The sequence below is a fragment of the Natator depressus genome, chromosome 1 (genome assembly GCF_965152275.1).
Source record: "Natator depressus isolate rNatDep1 chromosome 1, rNatDep2.hap1, whole genome shotgun sequence".
NCBI lineage: Eukaryota > Metazoa > Chordata > Testudines > Cheloniidae > Natator > Natator depressus.
The window spans coordinates 255,975,336-255,992,604 of record NC_134234.1 but is presented as its reverse complement, the minus strand read 5'-3'; the positions used below and the strand labels follow the sequence as shown (position 1 = coordinate 255,992,604).

Sequence of the window (17,269 nt, the reverse complement as noted above, 5' to 3'; positions counted from 1 at the left end):
CAGTTTGGCTTTTGGCCTTTAATTCCTCCTTTCTATACCATTGGTTGCAGCTCTGATATTCCCAGTGTATGTGTACTCTCCTCCGTTTTCTTGGCATTTGGGGGTAAAACCCCTCCCATTTTTTTCCAGCCCACATTTATACTCCTCTATTTTCACATTAAGGGTGAGCTCCTCCAACTTCTCAGAGAGACTGAAGGTTGGGGTTTTTTTTTGTTTGTCTTTTTTTTTTGAGCTCTGAACACAAAGACTAAGGGATTTGGGGTCCCTTCCCCTTCTGCCCCCTCCTCCCCAGTTTTAGGTCTGTAAATCCAGGATGACCTTTCCCTTGCCCACTGCCTTCCTAACCAGTGTTTACTAACAGGACCAGGAATGCCCAGCTCCAGGCTCCTCACAGTGCAGATCTGCAGCAGCCATGAAAGTTAATGAAGAAAGGGGGTGACAAAGGGACATAAGGTGGGATGATTCCAGGGTGTGAGAAGAAGCTATGGTCTCAGGAGGACACCTTGCTTGAGGATAACTGGGGAAAATGCTGCTCTGAGCTCCCCCAGCCTTGCCACATTAATGGGATGAATCAGAGCTTCTTCATTTGCCCACGCTCAGCGTATAAATGATATGTTGCGGTGTGTCCCCCGGTTGGAGGCAAACAGGAGTTCTAGGGAATACCTCAGCCCCAGGGACATACTGCAAATATTGGAGGAAAGAACACTAAGTAGAGAACTGTGATGTTTTCCTTTTCATAATAAACACAGAGCCATAAAAACAATCCCATCCTTTGTCTCTTGTTCCCCTAGGGATATCATACTCAATCTGGCTCTGAGCATCACCAAGGTTTACCACGAGCTCCACTGATGGGATAGGGAGAAGCACCTTCAAGCCAGTCTGTCCCGTAAGGGGGACCCACCTGCTCCAACACCATGTCCTCATCCTCACTTATAAATAATCTGGAAATAGCCCGCCTCTCAGGATTTAATGTGGGTAGATGGGAGGAGAGAGCCTTGAAAACTACAAAGGAGCAGGGGACATTAACACAACAGACTGAAACAGACACACAGCAGAGTGTAAGCCCCAGAAATTGCAGAGGCTGCCTTATCCGTGGTTCAAATTAAGAAGGGTAGTGAGGGGTTAAAGGTGAAAAGACACTTAACCATAAGCGAAGCAGCAGCTGTCAAAGAAGAGTCTGTTGGCAAAGGAGGAAGTGAGCTGTACTACTCATTCTCAGTTATGATTGCTGCAACAAATAGCACATAACCCAGCTGTGATCTCTTCCTAGCCCTTCCCTCTTGTCATTAACCATGCCCCAGATATATTCCATTGCAGCATCTTCAGTGCCAGATCAAGACACGATCAAATTGGTATTGCTCATACCAATGGTTTGTGGGAATGAGGGCTCTGGACCAATCCTTATCATCACACCCATTTCTCCCTTGCCACAATTTGAGACCCTGCACTTTTGTGTTGTTCCTTGTTCAAGCTTAATCTCTGTCTTCCTCCTACAGGCACCCATCCAGCCATCTGATCAAATTACATATGTAACCTCTGCTTCCCATTCCTTCAGGGCCTGGCTGGGGCGGACTGCTGGCCTGAGAAATCAACCCGCAAGAGCTACTTCCCCAAAATCCCACCCGGCAGCCTGCAAGGGACGATGGAAGTGGAAGATGATAAATCCACAAGAGGTCAATTTCTCTAAACCCAATCGGGAGAGGATTAGCCACGCAAGGTAAATACCATAAATATAAACTGGTTTGGCTTTAAACTGAACAATTACAAAAATAATTCATCTGAAGAGTAAAACTGAACACGTTTCTCCTGAAAGTCCCTCAACACAGAAGCCTGTTTCAAGTTTCATTTCTAACTAACTAGTGAGGAGGGGGACTCTGGAACAGAGAGCCCTCTCGGAGTCCCCAAAGGAGCTCAATTCGTACCCAGTTATAGTGGGATCTGTTCCTCATGCCTGGCGGGCAGGGGAGGGGCTGTTAGAGAAGAGGGAAATGAAAGCAAGAGAGGGAAGAGGGCCAGTGAGGAAGTAAGGGAGGGAAGGGGAACGAGCAGACTGTATCTCTGTGCTGGATCAGGCCTAGCTACTGCAGCGACGGGTGCATTAGAAATTCACAACAGGCAACTGCAAAAACCCAGGCAAGGCAAGCACGCCCTGCAGTGCAATGCAAACCCTCCCAGAGAGTGGAAGAGGGGAGGGGGCAAATGGGGAAAAGGTGCTCTGCCAGGGGAGGTGGTACAGTACTGTGGATGTATTGTGGTTGGCTTGGTCCCACATCGCTTCCTATCCAGAAAGATTGCTGGCATTAACCGGATGTCCTAAATCCACCCCAGACTAGTGGCTAGGACTGTGCTGCAAGGAAGGGACTCAAGTTCTAGCTATATGGTGCCTGCCATCAAGGTAGCTGAGTACCTCCCAGCATTATGGAGTTTGCAGACAAAGATATATAGCGTGTGTCTCTCTCCCCTCCAGTCAGCAGGGACTGGACTTTGGGTTGTTTTGTTGTTCCTGTGGAAAGGCGGAGTCAAAGCAGAGGGTCTGAGGGCAGGTTCTGGGCTCTCACTATTTCTTCAAGAATGAAAGAAAATGAGCAATGTGTGGGCCCCTGTGTACCTCTCTGCAATATCCTGCACCAGGCCCTTGTACTGATGCATGGTGCTCTCCCTCTTCCTCCATCTGGGCCTGTAGTACTGCCCAGCTGTGCTATACCCACTGCTGCAAAGGCCTTCTCCCCTAACATATGCCCCTCTTTTTGCAATCACCTTCCAGTTCTTGTAAGTCACGAGAGTTCCTTCACCACAGTCATGAACTCTCTGTTGCCGATGGGCCTGTAGACCTTGCCCTGTGAGGTACCATCCCTCGGTCTGAACCACGCCTCCTTCACACCCTAGCTGATGGGTCATGCCTCTGACGCTCAGTCACAGCTTTCTCCCAGGGGCGAGGGTGGAAAGTTCCCCTTCTCCTATTCCACGTGCCAGCCTTGAATGATCTCATGGAGCAGACTGTAGTGGGTGATGGTAGCAGTTGGGTATAAAGCAAACTGATGCTTAGCCTCTTTCGAGCAGGTGTCATGGGACTAGGAGTGAGATAGGATTAAACACAGCTCAGATCTGTCAAGAACCAAGGGGTTCCAATTTTGGTGCGTTATGTCATTCTATCTACTTTGGACCCACAGCTGCTTGAAAAAAGGAATTCAGTTAGTTCAAAGTGCTACAGGAATAGATACCAAGGTGATAAGAACCTTAGAAATACTTATAGGATCAGGAGGAAGCCACGACCTGAGAACTGAGCCCTAGGACCTGTCACCTTCCCCCAGACAGATGGAGGAGGGAGCACACAGGGAAAAGAGAGTAGCAGAAATGGGAATCCAGGCAAAAAACCAAGAGTGGTGAGCCCTGATGGTCAGGGTGATTTACACTCCCATTGGCAAAGAAAGCCCCCTTTCTTCAGCATGGCTGGCCTGGCTGGCGGGGGATCGTTCCTTATAGGGAACATTCCCTTTTCTCCCCCATGCTTATTCCAAACAAGAGGGTGTGGAATCATGATTCCATCATTTCTCTCTTTAGCGTACTCTCTCAGCTGGAAGAATAACATAGCTTCCCACTGTACTTCACCCTGCTACATGCTACAGCGCGGGCTCCACACACACTACAGAGCCATTTGCTCAAACTAGGAGAGGGGGAAGGTGGCTGTCGCCCCAAAGAACCAAGACAGCCGAGGAAAGAAGCAAGCCCTGTCATTAAAAACCCAGTGCAGGGACAACAGGGATGGAGAGCTTAGCTCGCTGGCTGCGATTGGTTCGGCTCCTAAATCCAGTACTGTCACTTCCCCTCCTCACTGCATGACTCTCCACACAGTCCAGACAAGGAGTCTGGCTCACGCATCCTCCCAGCCACAAGGCAGCAGCGTTCCAGAAGTAATCCCCCAGCTGATTTTCCCTGTCCCTGGGGTGGATGCTGTGCCTGGATGCAGTCTGTATCCCACTGGCCCCAACACCCAGGCTAGGCTCTAGGGGGTTGCGATTTCCCCTTCCCCTCCCTTTTACTCCAGGGAGAAGAGGATTAACCAGCACTTGTGTTGTATTCTTATACTGGGGAGGGAGGCTCCCTGCCACAGATACTGCCAGGGAGTACTCCCTAAGGTTGTCCCTATTCTTACCCCCCTATCCAGAGCTGGTTCTGAACAGGCCCATTTATGGAGCACTGGCACGCTGAGCCTACAGCTTCCTGGCCTCCCCCTATACCCAGCAGGCTTGTAGAGGGTTCCCTGAATATCCTTAACCCCTAAATAGATAGCAGAGCTTCTGAATCCTGCCACGCTCCTACCTCTCTCTCTCACACACATGCATTCTGCCACACACCTGCCAAATCCATGCACATTAACACTCGTGCACACACTAATCCACACACTTGTGAACACAACACACAATCAACCTAGTGAAGACCCCTGCAGCTTGCTCCCCTGATGAAAGCAGGTTGCCGGAACACAGCCTGAAGCTTTGTGGGCAGAGCTAAGGTGTGGGGCGCAGAGCAACAGTGAGGTGGGATAGGGAAGGAGTACAAGCACTTGTGTTCCACCCCTCTTCTCTTATCTGCAAGCTCCAGGACTGGCAGCACGTCAGACAAAGAGTGGAGCCCATGAGAGACGCATTGACATGAGGTTGGTAGGGAGAGGCTGTATTTTAAAGACTACCGAGGTAAAAAAATAAATGCCTGTAGAGATGCTTTTGCACATGTACACACAAACTCACATGAACACACGTGACACACACATCCACTCACATGCACATGATCATACATTCGCCCGCCCACTCACATGCTCATTGACAAGTCCAGATGCACATGTGCATGCAACCTGTTCCACGGTGGGGGCAGCTGCTCCCTCCATCCGCCCTTATGTAGGAAAATCTGCCCCCTGGATAAGATCTCCCCACCCTGCAGGCAAGGTTGAAGGGGTGTGCCACAGCCTTTTTGCCTTCTACAGGGCCAGTTCCCATTTCCTCTTCTTCCCTCTGGCCCTCATTAGCATGACTGGGAATCCCACCCCAAGTCTCACTCCCGGAAGGGCAGAGAATGCAGAGAAACTATGCACCTTGGCTGGAAACAAAATGAAAAAGGAAAATAAAAGACACACCTCACTCTTCCCCTTTGCTCTAACGTTCCCATTTCCCATGCAAGTCCCACTCCCGTCACCCAGCCCCTTCTGCCCTCCGGTAGGGATTCTCCAGCAGGTAGTGGAACCGCTGGTAGTTCTTTAGCAGGTACTTTGGGGCATACATTTGTTCCTTGGGGTCAGCAGGGGGGTACTCCTGGGTGTTGCCGTCGAACCAGCCACCAGTCCGGATCAGTTCCCGGATGTAGTTGAGGTCCCGCTTGTCCTCATAGTCGCCCCAGCGGGGGAAGTCCCCGTTCTGGGCTGACACCAGTTTGAAGTAGATACCCTCTGGGGTGAAGCACCAGGAGCAGTGCCAGCCAGCAAAATGGAGGGGGCTGCCCAGTGACCACTGCACCAGGATGTGGCCCGTGCTGTTCTCGTACTGCCGGAAGCCGGGCATGGTGTAGTACTCTCTGCGGCGAAGGCGGATCCCGTCCGTGGCATAGACAGCATGCAACATCCCCACTGTGCAGCCAGAAACCACCTCTAGAGTGCCGGGCTGCTTCCAGAAGAAGCCATAGAGGGACTTGCGCATGTGGAAGGCAAAAGGCTCTGTCCAGCCATCGTAGAGCTTGAGGAACAGGACGCCGTCGCGGGCCGGGATCTCATCCGCGTCATCGATGATGAAGACATCATCCAGGCGCAGGTTGCGTAGGCGGGAGGTGCCGTCCCGTGTCAGGAAGGTGCGCAGGTAGTCATCGGCAATCCAGCCGTCCTGGCGCCCGCCGGGAGGGAAATGGTCAAGGAAGACGTAGAGCACCTTGTGGCGGATGTAATCGAAGGAGCCATTGAGGAGCATCTCACGGAACTTTAGCGGGCGCGGCTCGCCATAAGCCGTGAAGTTCGACTCGCAGACTATGAAGGCATCCACTACATCACCCAGCTCATGGAAACGGGCGTCCAGGAGGTCGAACTCATGGTTGATGTTGATGGCATTGATGACCCGCCGGGGTACCTCACGTGGTGCCAGCCGATCCTTGGTGGGCAGGTTTGAGTACTGGACCACAGTGGGCACCCCACAGCTAGGGCCATGCCAGCCAGGCAGGCACACGCACTCCACCCACTTGCGCCGCTTTGTGCCGCTGGTGCTCAGCGGCTTGCGAGCTGGGTGCCCCGAAGCAGCGCCATCTTCTCTTTCGTCCGTTCGGCCCGCTGGTGGCTTCTCCAACATCCTGGTGCCTGGCTTGAAGCAGACGCCGCCAGCTTTGGTATGGACAAAATATTCTGACGTGTCTTCCTGCAGTACAAACTCAGCTTTGTGCAGCTCCTCACTGGCCCTGCTGGGTGGCAGCGGCTGAAGCAGGGGTGAATGGGAGTACAGCGGCGTACGGAGAAACTCCGGCCCTCCTGGCTCAGGGCTGACCTGCGGAGTGACAGGCGCATTGTTCCAGAAGAAGCTGTAGACAAGGTTGGGGCTAAGCGAAGCCAGCTCCCGGGGAAAAGTGACGTAAGAGAGGGCCTTGAGGAAGTGCAGGAAGGAGATGAGGCAGAGACCAGCCATGCACAGAGTCAGAAAGAGCTTGTGGCGTCTCATCTTCATCCTGAGGAAAAGCCAAAGAGAAAAATAACATTCAGTTATTAGTTGGCTGCAAAAGGTTCCTGGACCACTGAGGAAAAGAGTGTTGTGTGAAGCCTAGGATATAACCAGAGCGAGGTCCAAACTCAGATAGAATAGGCTCCAGCTGGAATCTTTCCCTCAAATCTAATCCAAACCAATTCCCTCCCTCCCATTCTCACCAGGGGGCCTGGAAACCAGAAGCTGGAAACCAGGCCTGCCACCTTTGCTGAGTTCCCTCTTGGATTTCAGAAAATCTGACCTCTCCAGGCCTGGGCACTGTCTTTAGACCTGATATATTCTAGAACATGCCATTTGTGTCCAGGTAAGGGGATGGGAAGCATAGAATTCTGGGCACCTCTGATCCAGTGAAGTCTCCAAGCTCAGCAGATTTAATTAGAGCAGATGGCAAGGTGGGGACAAAATACAGAGAGCTCACTCATATGGTATATCACCAAAAGGTTAGGGGACTGCTGGAAGGGGGAGCTAGAGAGTGGCTGGGATGAGGGGCAAGGAGAATAGAAGGTTGAGGCTGAAAAGAAGACGTGATTGGAGTGGAGTGGAGTGTATGGGAGAAGGGGCCATAAAAACGTTTAGCTAATGATCTCAATTTCTGGGGTATGGGAGATACCTGAATCCCCAAAACCATTTGGAGGATCATCCACAACATATGTCCTAAAGAAATCCTCTCACTCCCAGGAAAAACTACTCAATGCTGAGCAGGGAGAGTCTCAAAAATTAATCTGGCCTCACCTTTTCTCTCCCGTCCACCTAAAGTCCATTGGGCTACTGGACTGTTACTCAACTGCTTTGCCTTCCATCCCCTATGTGTTAGGGGCTGAACATGTTGCCTCTGGACCAAGGTGTCATAAATATAAAGGGAAGGCTAACCACCTGTAAATCCCTCCTGGCCAGAGGAAAAATCCTTTCACCTGTAAAGGGTTAAGAAGCTAAGATAACCTCGCTGGCACCTGACCAAAATGACCAATGAGGAGACAAGATACTTTCAAAGCTGGAGGGGGGCGGAAAAACAAAGGGTCCTCTCTGAGTGTGTGATGCTTTTGCTGGGACCAGAGCAGGAATGCAGGTCAGAACTCCTGTAAAGAGTTAGTATGCAATCTGGTTAGATATGCGTTAGATTCTGTTTTGTTTAAATGGCTGATAAAATAAGTTGTGCTGAATGGAATGTATATTCCTGTTTTTGTGGGACAGGAGAGCTGTTGTCAGATGGGAAAATAGCAAGGAGCAAAATCCAGACAAAAGATATGAGCTCCCACCTCTCCTCCATCCCTACCCCACCATTCCACACAGGAAAAGGCATTCACTCTTGCGAGGGCCTGGTCTACACTGTGTGTGGGGGAAATCGATCTAAGTTATGCAACTTCAGCTACGTGAATAACGTAGCTGAAGTCGATGTACTTAGATCTACTTACCGTGGTGTCTTCACTGTGGTAAGTTGATAGCTGATGCTCCCCCATCCACTCCAGCTGCGCCTCTCGCCCTGGTGGAGTACCAGAGTCGACGGGAGAGCGCTCACCAGTCGATTTATCGCACCTAGACTAGACTAGACGTGATAAATCGAACTGCGCTGGATCGATCACTGCCCGTTGATCCAGCCGGTAACATAGACATGCCCTAGGTGTGGAAGAGCACGTATATCCTATCCCCAAGGGTCAGCAGGTTTTGCGGGGGCTGGGAACATGGGCCAGGAGCAGACCACCTGCCATCATGATAAAGGGACTGGACCCCTCGTTACAGCATGAAATTCTATGCAAAAGCACATTCCCCACTAGATGAACACCAGGGTGGGACTGGGGGTGGAGGAGGGATCGCCTCTACCTCTGAAACTCAGGCTCTAAGGAAAACAAAACCAAACCATCTACAAAAACTTCAACTCACACAAAGGTGAACAGACAAGCTGGAGCACTACTGTAAACCGCCACAAGCACATCATCTTGCTGCTCCACGGTTTACACTGGCTCCTCCTTGGAATACTGAGTGCAATTAAATCTCTGTGTCTAAGCAGTGAAAGCCCTACCTGAGACCACACGTGAGAGAGCACCTCTTCCTCTGCCACAGCTACATGAACCAGTGAGACTCAACCAATCGTGCAGAAGACTGCCCTAGACTATGGAAGGCACTTCTGCTAGAGGCAAGAAGGAGCACTGATCTTACTGCAGTCAGGGTCAAATGCAAAGTCCAGAGTTCCACTACTACGGCAACGAGGAACACAAAATACGTAGACTGAAGCTGAGGCGGAAGGAAGGAAGGAGAGGAGGGCATGCACCTTGGCTGGAATAAAAGTTTTAGGTGGCTATTTCATTGACTGTGTTATCTTATATGTCAATGTTTAAATGGATCTGGACCCTTTATGGTCCCTCAGAGCAGACAGCTGTCTTATTCCATATATTTAGGTGGATTCCCCCCAGCCCCTACCCCTCAGAGCCTATATCAAGCAAGCCCTATGGGGTTTTCAGGAGCCCCCCAAGACTTCAAATCCCCCATTCCTAACGGTACATCTTCAGTCTCCAAGAATGATCCTGGGATACTCCTTGAGTATTCACACCTCAAACAGTTGTGACTGGCACCATGTTCGCTACCATTCTCAAAACTCACAGAGCAGTTCAGAATTTTCATCCATCTGTCCCACATGTGCTGGGCAAGGCAGTTAAAGAGCCTGGTGTATTTATTAAGAGCCTCACAAGGCTGTGAAGCAGATATGAGCAGACACTGTATCACTGCATAGTAAAACCATGCGAAGACAAAAAGAAGTGCAGTTATTTTGCCTCACAGGACAAAGAGTATCTGCATCAAGATGCCAGCTTACTAAGGTCCCAGGGGTTGTCAGGGAAAGAAGAAGGGCGCTGATCCAGTTTGTTAATGTTTGTGAAGCATTCAGTTGATCATTAACTTCAAAGATCTTTGAGGCGGAATGATTTACGGCCATGCACAAATATCATTACAGACACAGGAGGCTTGAGCGGGGGGGAGGGTGTGTAGGATTAAGAACACTTCAGAAGACAGAAGTGTTAAGACAGAAATCATCATATCATATTGCCCTTATAGAAATCCCTGGTATGCCCAAATATTGAATACTGCGTGCACATGTGGTTGCCTCATCTCAAAAAAAAAAAAAAAAATATTGGAATTGGGAAAGGTTCAGAAAAGGGCAACAAAAATTATTAGGGGTATGGAACAGCTTCCGTATGAGGAGAGATTAATAAGACTGGGACTTTTCAGCTTGGAAAAGAGACGACTAAGGGGGTATATGACAGAGGTCTATAAAATCATGACTGGTGTGTGGAAAGCAAGTAAGGAAGTGTTTTTTACTCCTTCTCATAACACAAGAGCTAGGGGTCACCAAATGAAAGTAATAGGCAGCAGGTTTAAAACAAACAAAAGGAAGTATTTTTTCACACAACGCACAGTCAACCTGTGGAACTCCTTGCCAGAGGATTTTGTGAAGGCCAAGACTGTAACAGAGTTAAAAAAAAGAAGTAGATAAATTCATGGAGGATAGGTCCATCAATGGCTATTAGCCAGGATGGGCAGGGATGGTGTCCCTAGCTTCTGTTTACTAGAAGCTGGAAATGGGTGACAAGGAATGGATCACTTGATGATTACCTGTTCTGTTCATTTCCTCTGGGGCACCTGGCATTGGCCACTGTCAGAAGACAGGATATTGGGCTAGATGGACCTTTGGTCTGACCAAGTATGGCTGTTCTTACGTTCTTAAGAGTTCCCAAATCTGACACAATTGTCCTGATTCTGCTCTCGCTTGCACTGGTTTGACACCAGTAGAATTCCATTGGGCCAAATCCTCAGCTGGTGTAAATCAGCCTAGCTCATGGAGTTTGACCCCATTAGCACCAGTGACATTCCTCCTGCTGTATTGTCAATGCTTGTGATTTTATTGCGATTCTCCAATATTTGGTGTATTTCTTAGAGCTTCAGCTCATGGAGCCCTGGAACCCACAAGAATCTCCTTTTTTAAAAAAAATAAAAGTTAAGTTTCTAGACCTCAGGTATTTGTTTTGTTTTGTTTTTTTGGGAGGGGGGAGGGAAGAGAGGAAACTGGCAAACCGGAACCCTAGAAGCTCAAAACCAGAAGAAATCCCCCCACTCCCAAATTATTATTTTTAATACCTCATGATTTTCTAGGCCTGACATGATTTATACAGCTCCTGGCTGACATTGGTGCAAGAAGAGAATCAGGCTGACAGTATCCCACATGAGGGGTTAATTATGCAAGGCTTGAAAAATGTACCCAACATCCACTAGCCCAGTGGTTTTCAACCTTTTTTCATTTCCTGACCCCTAAAAAATTTCCAAGAGTGGTGTGGACCCCTTTGGAAATCTTAGACATAGTCTGCAGGCCCCCAGGGGTCCATGGACCACAGGTTGAAAACCACTGACCTGGCCCAAGGACTTAGCCTGCTCCTCAGGCTCAAATGCACTGATTTCCCAAGCCACAGACCCGCCTGTCCAATCTCCTACTGGCCAGGCAACTCCCACTGCCTGGGCCCAAAGAGCCCATTCTCCTGCTGGATGAACTGTGTGTCACCAATTAATGCTAACCGCCCACCCCCACACACAAATAAATCAATGCTGCACCAATAGGTCAGTGCTGGGAATCCCCAGCCCTCTGCTCAAAAAAATCCATGTATACTTGCCTCATGCACAGAGCTCTCTGCTGAGGTGGGGGCAGGTTGCCAGAAATGGAGGAGCGGATTAAGGAGCAGGGCGGCCCCAGCCTGCCTGAATACCTGTGCATGCCAACTCAGTAGGGGGCCCCTGCTCACACCAGCACACCAAGCAGAAGGCACTGTATGGGTGTGTGGATGGGTGGGGCACACTTCTGACCTCTGCTGAAGGGGTGCTGGTAGTAGTAGGCCCTGTCCCCACACAGAGCCCTCTGCTGGGGTGGTGGAGATCTCCAGGGCCTAGGGTTGCCAGGCGTCCGGTTTTCAACTGGAACAACCAGTTGAAAAGGGACTCTGGTGGCTCCAGTCAGCACCACCGACTGGGTCATTAAAAGTCTGGTCGGTGGCGCAGCAGGGCTAAGGCAGGCGCCCTGCCTGCCCTGGCTCTGTGCAGCTCCCAGAAGTGGCAACATGTCCCCGCAGCCCCTAGGCGCAGGGGCCAGGGAGGCTCCGTGCACCGGCCCCTCCCCAAGCATCGGCTCCACAGCTCCCATTGGCCGGGAACCACAAGGATGGCACCTGCAGGCAAGGGCAGCATGCTGGTCACCCCTGCATCTAGGGGGCCACAGGGACATTCTGGCTGCTTCTGGGAGCTGCCTGAGGTCAGTGCCGCCCAGACCCTGCACCCCAACCTACTGCCCCAGCCCTGAGCCCCCTCCCTGAACCCGCACCCCAAACCCCCTCCCACACCTCAACCCCCTGCCCCAGACCTGAGCCCTGTCCCATACCCAAACTCCATCCCAGAGCCCGCACCCCTCACACCCTCCTGCACTCTGAACCCCTCGGCTCCAGCCCGGAGCTCCCGCCTGCATCCCAAACCCCTCATTCTCGGCCCCACCCTAGAGCCCACACCCCCAGCTGGAGCCCTTGCCCTGGCCTGGTGAAAGTGAGTGAGGGTGGGGGAGAGTGAATGATGGGGTGGGTGTGGGGGGATGGAGTGACCGAGAGGCGGGGCTTCAGAGAAGGGGTAGGGCAGGGGCAGGGCCTCGGGGAAGGGGCGGGACAGGAGCAGGGCAAGGGTGTTCAGTTTTGTGCAATTAGAAAGTTGACAACCCTACCAGGGCCCCCTGCTCTAGAGAGTGGCACCCTCATCAGGCCACCCTATGGCCAACAGTACCAGCGTCCCATTCTCTCTCTCCTCCCATCAGTGGAAGCACTGGAGTGGTCTTATAGGAAGCCATTCTGCTTTGCTTACATTTGGAAGGTTTCCTTTAGGGCTAGATGTTTTTAAAATAAAAACATAGGTACTATAGCAGTGGATGGGACATAGCCAAGAAACATACCTACTTGTCCTGGATGAGTAGATTTTTCAAGCCCTGTAATTATGGAGTGACAGGGTGATAGGCTTATGCACGGAATGAGGAGGGTTATTCAGAGCCTTTCATCTATTAGACACCAGTTAAACTCTGGCTCTAGGTCTGGGAGAAAAGTGAGCCTTTGGCTTCTAGGTTACTGGCTCCAGTCTAGCCCCAGGTCAGTAGGACCTACAGTTAGGAAGGAACTTGCCCTACAGGTAGATCAAACTACATAATAATGCAGTACAAGGTCTCTGTGGAAGCACAAGACTACACCTCCTCCTGGTCAGTATCAAAGGCAGAATACTGAATTAGATGGACCTTTGGCATAATCCCTGTGGCAATTCCTATGTTCTTATCCAGCTGCTGTTGGTTGGTCTGTGTGATGCTTGTTATGAATTTCATTCCAGTTCCTACTGGGTAAGTACTCCCACCACAGCTGGCCTGCCTGGTGGTAGGCTCAGTAAACAGACCAAGGTTTGAATAGCTCATGGAAACTAGCTGACCTTCCCGGATACAGGCTTTCAGAAATTAAAGTGTATTTTGCTCCCTAAAATTGCATACTTGAATTTCCTCTCCAGCTCTCCTACGTCCGCAAGTCTCAGCCAATGTACTCCGATTTTGACCTGTAACACTCACTGCTATTCCAGTCCTGAGACCCCCCATAGCTCTGCCAGGGCACACAGCCACTGTCAACAGCTTTGTTAGCCCAATCTTAACCTGCAGTACCCTCTTCTCTTCCAGCCTGACATTTCCTGCGAGACAATTTTTCCTGCTCATCTTTGTCTTTTGTTGGGACCCTGATGCTGAGAACTGTCAAACTCATTTCCCGAAACATCCCTAAAGGAGGCAAATTGAGAAGTGCAGATATGCCAGTATGAAAACCCCTCCCCCAAATCAACTCCATCCTCACATACCAGGGATTCCTCTGACTGGGAGTGGAGAAGCCTCTTTGCCCTTGGTGGGCTGAGACCAAAAATGTCTGTGCTCTTTTCCTTTCCCTTTCCTCAGGTCAGCTTTGAAGTGTGAGATACACCTCGGAATTGCAGCTAAGGCCACAGGTCATAAGGTGAGGAGGACATTTCTCCCCACCCTTCCTATTCAAAACACCTTGTGCATGGTAGAAATTTGAAAGGGAAATACCTAATAATCTACTAGGGACAGGTTCTCAGGTTCCTGCACAGAACATCAGCTAGCTGCTCCTCACAAAGCAATGATCAGTTACCAGGGACACTGGAACACAGAGCCTCCTCTCCCCTGACAATTTTTTGGGAGTGAACTTGACTCAGTAGGGACTGGCAATGGCACCCAGCAAACAAAGAACACAGCTGGTTAAACCAGGTAGAAAGGTTACATTTGTTCTGAAAGTTAGGTGGGGAGAGAGGTCTGAGTAACTACTTGAGACATTACAGCAGCATCTCCCAGCCCATCCTCCAATCCCCAGCAGCAGAACTAGGGGTTTGTTTTCTTTTAAGAGGGGGCCTCAAGGATGTTTCCATGCCTGAGGTCCCAGGGATAAGCCTGTACCTACAGCCAGCCTCCTCTGCAGTAACGAACAGCTGGGAGTGTGGTGCACCTGCAACATCCCCAGTTGCTTGCTGAATTTTACTGTGCCCTGGGAAATATCAAATGATCAGTTGATTTATGTCATCCTGGAATCACATCCTGGATCACAAGGAAGAAAAATGCACAAAGTTTGTGGGCTGGCAATTCACCAGATTTTGCTCTGGAGGTCACTGGGAAGAGGAGGCAGAGCATGCAGCCAGGTGTATGATACCCCTAATCTTGGCACCAACAGCCCTAGTGCACATCCACTCACCCACATGTCTCCCAGACACTTAAACAGCAGCTCACAAACTGGAACAAGTTCAGAGGCTTTGCCCAGAATCTATTCCATGGAGCACAGAAATCCAGTTCAGCATTTTCTTCCCCGTCCTGGGCAGGCTAAATGTTGAGTCCATACCAAGTAGACACAAATCTAGAACAGGTTCTCCTCAGCTCAGGCACTGCACCCAGAGTCCATTCAGGGGACAAAGAGAGAATAATGGCATTTGCACACAAAGGGTCTCAAAGCACTTTCAAACCCTGAATAAACTGTGCCCCAGAAAATATCTTTTTAAGTAGGCAGGGAATATAAAAGGGATCTCTTCAGAGCAACTGAAAGGAAGCCATCACTAGGGTGGACAACCACAGTTTGATAGGCCATGGCAGCACTACACGCTATTTTAGAAGAGGAAGTGAAGAATACACTATCAAATTGAAATTGCAGGGGAAAAAATGTAAGGAAATGGAATGTAATTGTCCCAGTACAAACTTATTCAGGACACTATATTCAACACTCTTGCTCTTATGAAAAATGCCATGATATCTTTAATGACTATGTGTGGCTAGGACCCTAGCAGGGACATTCTGGGGGGGATCATAGTACAAGGCTGCACACAGATTCTGATCAGGTTCCCCTTCATTCAGGGACTGAATTGAAAGTCCATCCATGACTCTCCTGGCTGGTGACAATAAGCAAAGAGCAACTGTTTTCCACTGCTAATGGAAACTATCAAAGCCTCCTTCAAAGCAACAAACCTCATGTCATTCATCCTCCCTGTAACTTTGACACCTCTGACCTCAAAGTGCCACTGACTCACTACCAACATGAGACACCTGGAGCAGACAGTGCAGCATTCAACTATCTGATTTTCCCTAGTTACAACGAACACCATCACCAGGATGTCACAAGAAATCAGCACCTGGGTGAAAAATAACTGTCTTACATTGATCATAGGCAAGCCTGAGGTGATGCTGTCTGGAAGGGGAGAAACTCTTCGAAGATGCTGTCCTCCCCGTCCACTGAAGGCAGCTGCCTTCCGTTTGTCAAACTAGTGAGAGCATGGGGTTCTGTTCACCACCAAGCCTAGACAACCAAGTAGTCGCACTGGTGACAAAATGCCTTCTTCCACCTGCATCTTACTAGGAAACTCCACTCCTCCCTCCTGGACGAGGATCTGACCACAGAGACATGTGTTGGTCTCCTCCACACTAGATTACTGTATCTTGCTGTATATCGGGACTAAGATGGATGTAATGCAGAGACTCCATCTTGTATACAATATGTCTGCCCGCCTTCCTCAATGGGATGAGCTTCTGTGAGCACATCACCTCTGTATTCTACCCGCTCCACCGTCTCCCAGTTGGTTTCTATTGTCTTTTTAAAGAAGTTTTGGCCATGATCCTCAAAGTCATGAGTGGGTCAGGAGTCAGCTACTTTAGCAACCACCTCCCCATCCAGGATCCAGCAAGATAGTTGCATTACTCTGGGACAATGCAGCTCCCAACACCCAGTACAAAACACTGGAGATAAAGCAGTCTTGGTAGAACTGGAGGTTGAGGGGCTGCGGAATGATCTTCTAGAGGTCATCAGTCTAACCCTGAGTGTGACCAACTTCAGCGTTCATTACAAGTCCCTTCTCTTTGATAACTACACTTAATCTTATAACTAGGTTAAAACTAATAATAGTGATATTAGTATTATGTAATTCTCCAAGCAGATTTTCTTTTAAACCAGTGCTGTAGAAGAGCAGAAAACTCAATACAAATCCATTGGGGACCTTGCTATGCAGATTTAATTTACCTGGGAAGCATTTAGACACCACAGTAATACATTGATGGGTGCTATGGAAAACCTTAAAATGGATTTTAAAGCCCCATTGGAATCAAAGTAAGGTTCTTCTCTTTAGTTGTCATGTACTAAGATAAGGAAAGGCCCCATTTTGTGTTTGAAAGTGGCACAAAGCAAGTTGGTCATAACTATTTCTCAGTTTTCATGCTCCCTTATTGCCAATATGAGACCTTCCCAACCTCTCAGACAAATCCCCCATCCACAGCAGCTTTCCCCTTACAGATAGTGGAAGTGTGGATTAGACATAAAGTCTGGGTCTTAATTGGCAGAGAGAAACGTATAAGACATAGGTGTAAGCAGATCCACTGTGCTCCTGTATAACTCCTCACCTCTCCCCAAACAAACCTTAGTTTTTTTGCTTGGTTCTCTCTGATCATCCAAGAGCAAGAAGCCAGTACTCTAATTCCATCTTCCCACAGCCTTCCCCATTCCCACCTTCTGCCTCTCCCTCTACCAACACCTGAAGTCCTAAAAAAAAAAGAAAGAGTCTGAATGACCATCTGGAATGGGCTCACCCAACCCAAGTCACTGTCTGCTCATGACATCCGGTTCCCATGAGGATGGTTATTATGCCACAGAAGAGGCCGACATAACGTGCAGAAAAAAGCAAGCAAACTCAAAGACACCTGGCCCCAGTTTCCAATGAAAAATTATTATTATAGTTACTTATTATGTGTCTTCCGTAGTGGTTAAAGTAGATCACCAAAGGAGGAGAAGCTTGCCACTTTATTTTTATTTTGGGACAAGTGCTGGCAGGACGTAGTGAAGTTCCACTGTATCCTGCTGGGTGATGAGAGAAGGCACAGAAGAGAATGGGGACAACTGTATAAAGGTAGCTGAAAGGAGTCCACAGCCCCAAACAGGCCCCAAAGCTGCCCAAAGTGTGCGTGCATG

General features: G+C 49.5%; 1 protein-coding gene across 8 annotated transcripts in view; it reads right to left on the bottom strand.

Annotated features, from left to right (window-relative positions):
* Positions 1-2,669: 2,669 nt before the first annotated feature.
* The window catches only part of MGAT3 (beta-1,4-mannosyl-glycoprotein 4-beta-N-acetylglucosaminyltransferase), a 33,026-nt gene continuing 18,426 nt past the window's right edge, over positions 2,670-17,269 (bottom strand). For 6 of the 8 annotated variants that reach the window (XM_074941603.1, XM_074941600.1, XM_074941598.1 and 3 more), the window contains one exon: positions 2,670-6,690. In XM_074941603.1, the coding sequence (XP_074797704.1) occupies positions 5,184-6,689 (1,506 nt within the window). In that variant the 5' untranslated portion in view covers position 6,690 and the 3' untranslated portion in view covers positions 2,670-5,183. Of the gene's footprint in view, positions 6,691-8,742; positions 8,907-16,720; positions 16,772-17,269 lie in introns of those variants that run through there. The other 2 variants (XM_074941602.1, XM_074941605.1) reach the window with 2 other exon arrangements.